This window comes from Cynara cardunculus, unplaced genomic scaffold, assembly GCF_001531365.2.
Source record: "Cynara cardunculus var. scolymus isolate 2C unplaced genomic scaffold, CcrdV1 Un_Scaffold_6704, whole genome shotgun sequence".
NCBI classification, from domain to species: domain Eukaryota; kingdom Viridiplantae; phylum Streptophyta; class Magnoliopsida; order Asterales; family Asteraceae; genus Cynara; species Cynara cardunculus.
In genome coordinates, this window is record NW_020203116.1 from 16,671 (window position 1) to 21,619 (window position 4,949).

General features: G+C 39.4%; 1 protein-coding gene across 1 annotated transcript; it reads right to left on the reverse strand.

Annotated features, from left to right (window-relative positions):
• Nucleotides 1-670: 670 nt before the first annotated feature.
• LOC112504738 (anthocyanidin 3-O-glucosyltransferase 5-like) lies at nucleotides 671-2,107 on the reverse strand. The gene has a single exon (XM_025108683.1). It carries the CDS (start codon nucleotides 2,105-2,107, stop codon nucleotides 671-673), a length of 1,437 nt encoding a protein of 478 aa, XP_024964451.1.
• Nucleotides 2,108-4,949: the final 2,842 nt, after the last annotated feature.

Sequence of the window (4,949 nt, forward strand, 5' to 3'; positions counted from 1 at the left end):
AGAAATAAATTTGAGAAGAAAATTTTAGCTTTGGTAACGTTCTGGAACCTCATGGACCAACTTTGGTGCCTTCTTTGGGTTTCGGAACGTCAACTTTCGAAACCAATAGGAACATCTGGTCCTCCATCTTTCCGATACCCGAAATGCTAGTTCTGCTGCAAACTTTTCCGCAACTACAAGTGGCTTATGGGGCTCATTCCATTCAAGAAAACCGTAGGTTYCACATCTTCGTTTTGCAACGGTGGCATAGAATACCATGGGCGACGACTGAGGTTAGGGTTTAGTGGATTTACTATTTCACATTTGGTTGTTTAGCTTATTTTTCTTTAAATCTGATTTTACATGGTACGTAGGTTACAGATCATTTTTCTAGGTCATAAAGATATGTCATAATTGTGACAAAGTCTGATTATTTATTTGTTTAAACTTATTATCTAGTAAATATTTATCGATAAGATAAATTAATTATTATCTAGTAAACATTTATCGATAAGATAAATAATTTAGTAAAAAATTATCTCATAAACATTTGAAAACGACTTCTTAATAACTCAAAATGTAAAAATTCATTGCTTTTCTCATTTATTACAAATGAAGACACATGACTGATTTCTTTTGCAGAAGCCGTCGATCAATACCAACCATACGAGTTCTGCATGCACGGTTGATATCAACTCTCCGATTTCCATGACTCAACAACTCGGGCGAGTGTCTCGTAAGACGACCCACCACAACTCAGTGTCTCCTTTCCACTCTCTTCCAGTTCTCTAGCCCTCTTCCTAATCTTCTTACCTTCCTCACCCTTCATAACCATCCTTACCACCTTCGCTATCTCATCTCTCCCCACCATCACCGTCTCTCCGCCTTCCCCCACCACCGCCATCTTCACCGCCACYCCTACCTCATTGCTTAACATACTCGCATTCATCCTCTGCTCTGCATACAACGGCCATCCAATCATCGGCACACCATGTTTAATGCTCTCCAGCGTCGAGTTCCACCCACAATGAGACACAAATGCTCCGGTGGATGGGTGGTTCAGTACCGCCACCTGCGGTGCCCATGAACACACCGTCAGCCCCACTCCCTTTGTCCTTTCCAGAAACCCGTCCGGCAAGTACCCCCTCGGGTCATCTGAGTCACTCCCGGCGTTGAAAAACGCAGCATCAGAGGTGTCACTCGGCTTTCGCACCACCAGAATGAACCGTTGCTGACTCAGTTCTAAACCCCAAGCCAACTCAGTGAGTTGCTCACTTGGTACCGTCCCACCACCACCCAGTGCAACAAAGAGAACCGAGTCTTTAGGTTGTTCGTCAAGCCATGCCATTATTTCTTTATCCTGACCATCCRAAGCCGGTTCAATCTGTTTGGTGAGTGGTCCGATGGCGTAGACCGGCGGAGTAGGAAGGTTAAGGAAGAACTTTTCGTGTTTCAGTGCTTTCAGGGTGACCGGTTCTATGTCGTCCCATATGTTGACGAATATTCCGGCAGCCATGGATAACCTGCTGACATGAAACAAGTACCATTTATACTCGTCGATCTTTCTGTTACGGATTTGGTCCARTAAATCTTGGGTACGGATCGGATCACAACCAGGAACCTTGACAGGTTCAGGTAGATCCACAAATTCACCCTCCACCTCCATATCCATCGTCGGAAGATACAATGAGAGCGCCATAAGGGCGGCWGACGCCGTGAAAAACGAATAAACCGGAACGGATAGCTCTTTACATGGCTCAATTGCGTCGGTGCAGAAGATGTCGACGATGAAAGCTTTGAGGTTCATTCCGGATAAGATGGAGCGAAGCGGGCGGATGGACTCTCGGACTACAACGGAGAGGCGGGCGACGGCGGTCATGTCATCCAAAAGGAAAGCGGACATACCAGCAGGCGGAAGGTGGAGGAGATGGAGGTGGGGATGTGGTTTGAAGGCATTGAAGTAGTTGTGTTGGGCRAGGGTGGCGCCGGTGGTGATGACCAGAAAAGTGACCTGCAAGTTGTGTTGAGATACAAGTCGGAGAGCAAGCTCGAAAAGAGGAGTGATGTGACCATTTCCGGGGCTTGGAAGGAAGGCGACGTGGGTTTTGGGTGGAGCGTTGTTTGTCATGGTGATTTCAAAAGAAAYAGTAGATAGTTGATGAAGATGAAGATGGCAGCTAGCGAGCTTTATGCATATACATATATGCCCAAACCCACTGTAACACAAGAAAAACCAAATAATATAACACTAGAAATTAAAAATCCTTTTCTGATTTGATTTTATGTGTAAAAACACATGTAAAATCGCCAGTCCATCCATGCTTTTAGTATATTCAATAATCGTATCTGATTACAATGTAAATTACAAATGATTTACCATCTTATTTTTATATACATCATGAATTAAATATTACACTAAATCATGAAAGTAATGAAAAAGAAAAAGTTATGTAATGGATCCCCAAARAGACGGGTGCAAATGGAATTGAGTTATTAAAAGAGAATAGGGGCGAGAGCGACTGATTCTTTTTTATATACAATAATTTGTTATGAAACATGAGAAAGTTGAATTTGTTTTATTTTGTAAAACAACAACGTGTAATTAAGACAATCAAATAATATTTCCTGTTTCTTAGTGTAAAATAACATTGCATTTGGGAAACAATAATGTATACGTCGTGAAGCAATGAGTTTTTGTATGTGATATTCATTTTTATTACATCAGCAAGATTTTGAGAAGAGTTACTCTTTGGAGTTTGAAATATATATATATTTAAAATATCTCTAAACAGAGATCCAACATTCTCAATATCAAAACTTTTTGAATTAAAACATCATTCCTTTAACAGGAAAGATTTAAGGCAAAACTTGCCTGATATGACAAACTATTTTCCCATTCTCAATAACATCTAAATTATCACTTCTAAACAGGAATAATATCTTTAATTCATCAGGTCACAAAGAAATGATGATTTAAAGTTATTAAATCCAATTTAGTAATAATAATAAGAGTTATAGTAATAACATCCCCATATGACAATGTCACCCTTATTCCAAGTACACATCTCCTTGATATGTCACCCTTATTCCTCCAATTAAACAGAGCTACTTATCAGAACAGACATAAGTCACCACGTCTGAAAGTACTCATTCCCAGTTCCAAACCAGAACAGACATAAGTCACCACGTCTGGAGGAACTACCTTTTAAAACTCACTTCCATACCAAAACAGACTTATGTCACCACGCTTGGTAGGAAGGTTTCAAAATATGGTTTCATACCAAAACAGACTTACGTCACCACGCTTGGTAGAAACATTTTCCAAAATCCCGTTCCAATACCAAAACAGACTTACGTCACCAAGTTTGGTAGGAACATTTATCAAAAACTCATTCCATACCAAAACAGACTTACGTCACCACGATTGGTAGGAACATTTATTAAAAACTCATTCCATACCAAAACAGACTTACGTCACCACGATTGGTAGGAACATTTATTTTAAAAGATAACCATTTTTATGAATCATAAATAAATAAATAAATAAACATTTTAAAAACTTATAAAATTTTCAACATAAAATCTATCCGGATAACAAGTCCGGTCAATGACAACCCGCTTTTACAAGTCCGGTCAACTAATCCGGTCAACAACCATCCGGTTTACAACACTTAGAATAATAATTCATATTGAGCGGATAACAAATCCGGTCAATAGTCCGTTCAAGACTTACCTGGTTTAAGACTAAACCGCTCATCAATCCGTTCAAGACTCGTCCGGTTTAAGACTAAACCGCTTATCACTTAACCGGTTTAACCAACTCCGGTCAACAAACCGCTCAAGGTTCGTCCGGTTTAAGACTAATCCGGTCACTAAGCCGCTCAAGGCTTGTCCGGTTTAAACTAATCCGGTCACTAAGCCGCTCAAGGCTTGTCCGGTTTAAACTAATCCGCTCACTAAACCGCCTAAGGCTTGTCCGGATAAACACTTAGACAAAAATAAACATGTTCTCTTTAAATATGAATAATACGAAGCATGTAATTGAAACCAGTAAGATTTAATACAAAAAGGTTTAGAAACCACTCACCTTGTAAAGCTTTTGAATCTAAAATACTAGAAATCAATTTCTTTTGAAATCCAACACTTGAAATCTTCCTCTAATATGCAATCCGGACAACACTATAACTCCCTCTTCAAATTCTCTCAAAGTGGCAAGAAGAAGTCAAAATGAAGGGGTAACTCCCCTTTTGTACTTACCAAATGGGGAAAGGTCGGCTAACCGCCTCCCCCCCCCCTTCCTTGCCCATGTGCACACCCATGCACACAATTATATCATATATATATATATATATATATCCATCAAATAAGTATATATATATATATATATACTTCCACAAAATTTACAATCTACACATACTAGCACGTATCAAATTATCATGCTATCATGTAACCATTTAGTCAAATATTCACGTATAAATTACCTTGAGTAATAATCAAGATCTGATTATCACATTATTCATCCCTCAAAAGAATTCCGTCCCGGAATTCCTTTAATCAAAAAGCCACGGGTATTCAATTCTCATTTTTGACTCTAACTCCCAGGTCGCCTCTGGTCCTTTGTGAAACTTCCACTGTACTTTAACCAGACTTATTTCTTTGTTTCTCAACACCCTGATCTTTCTGTCAGTTACAGCTTCTGGTGTTTCCACAAAGTTCAATTTACTGTCTAATTGAATCTCTAGCATCGATATAGCTAAACTTGGATCGGCCAAACATTTTTTCGCAGATTCGACACATGAAAAGTGTTGTGAATCAGACTCAACTCTTCTGGTAGCTCTAATTCGTATGCTACTGGCCCAATTCGTTTACATATTCTGAACGGCCCTACATACCTTGGACTGATCTTTCCTTTCTTCCCAAATCTGATAACACCATTCCATGGTGAAACTTTTAACATCACAAAATCACCT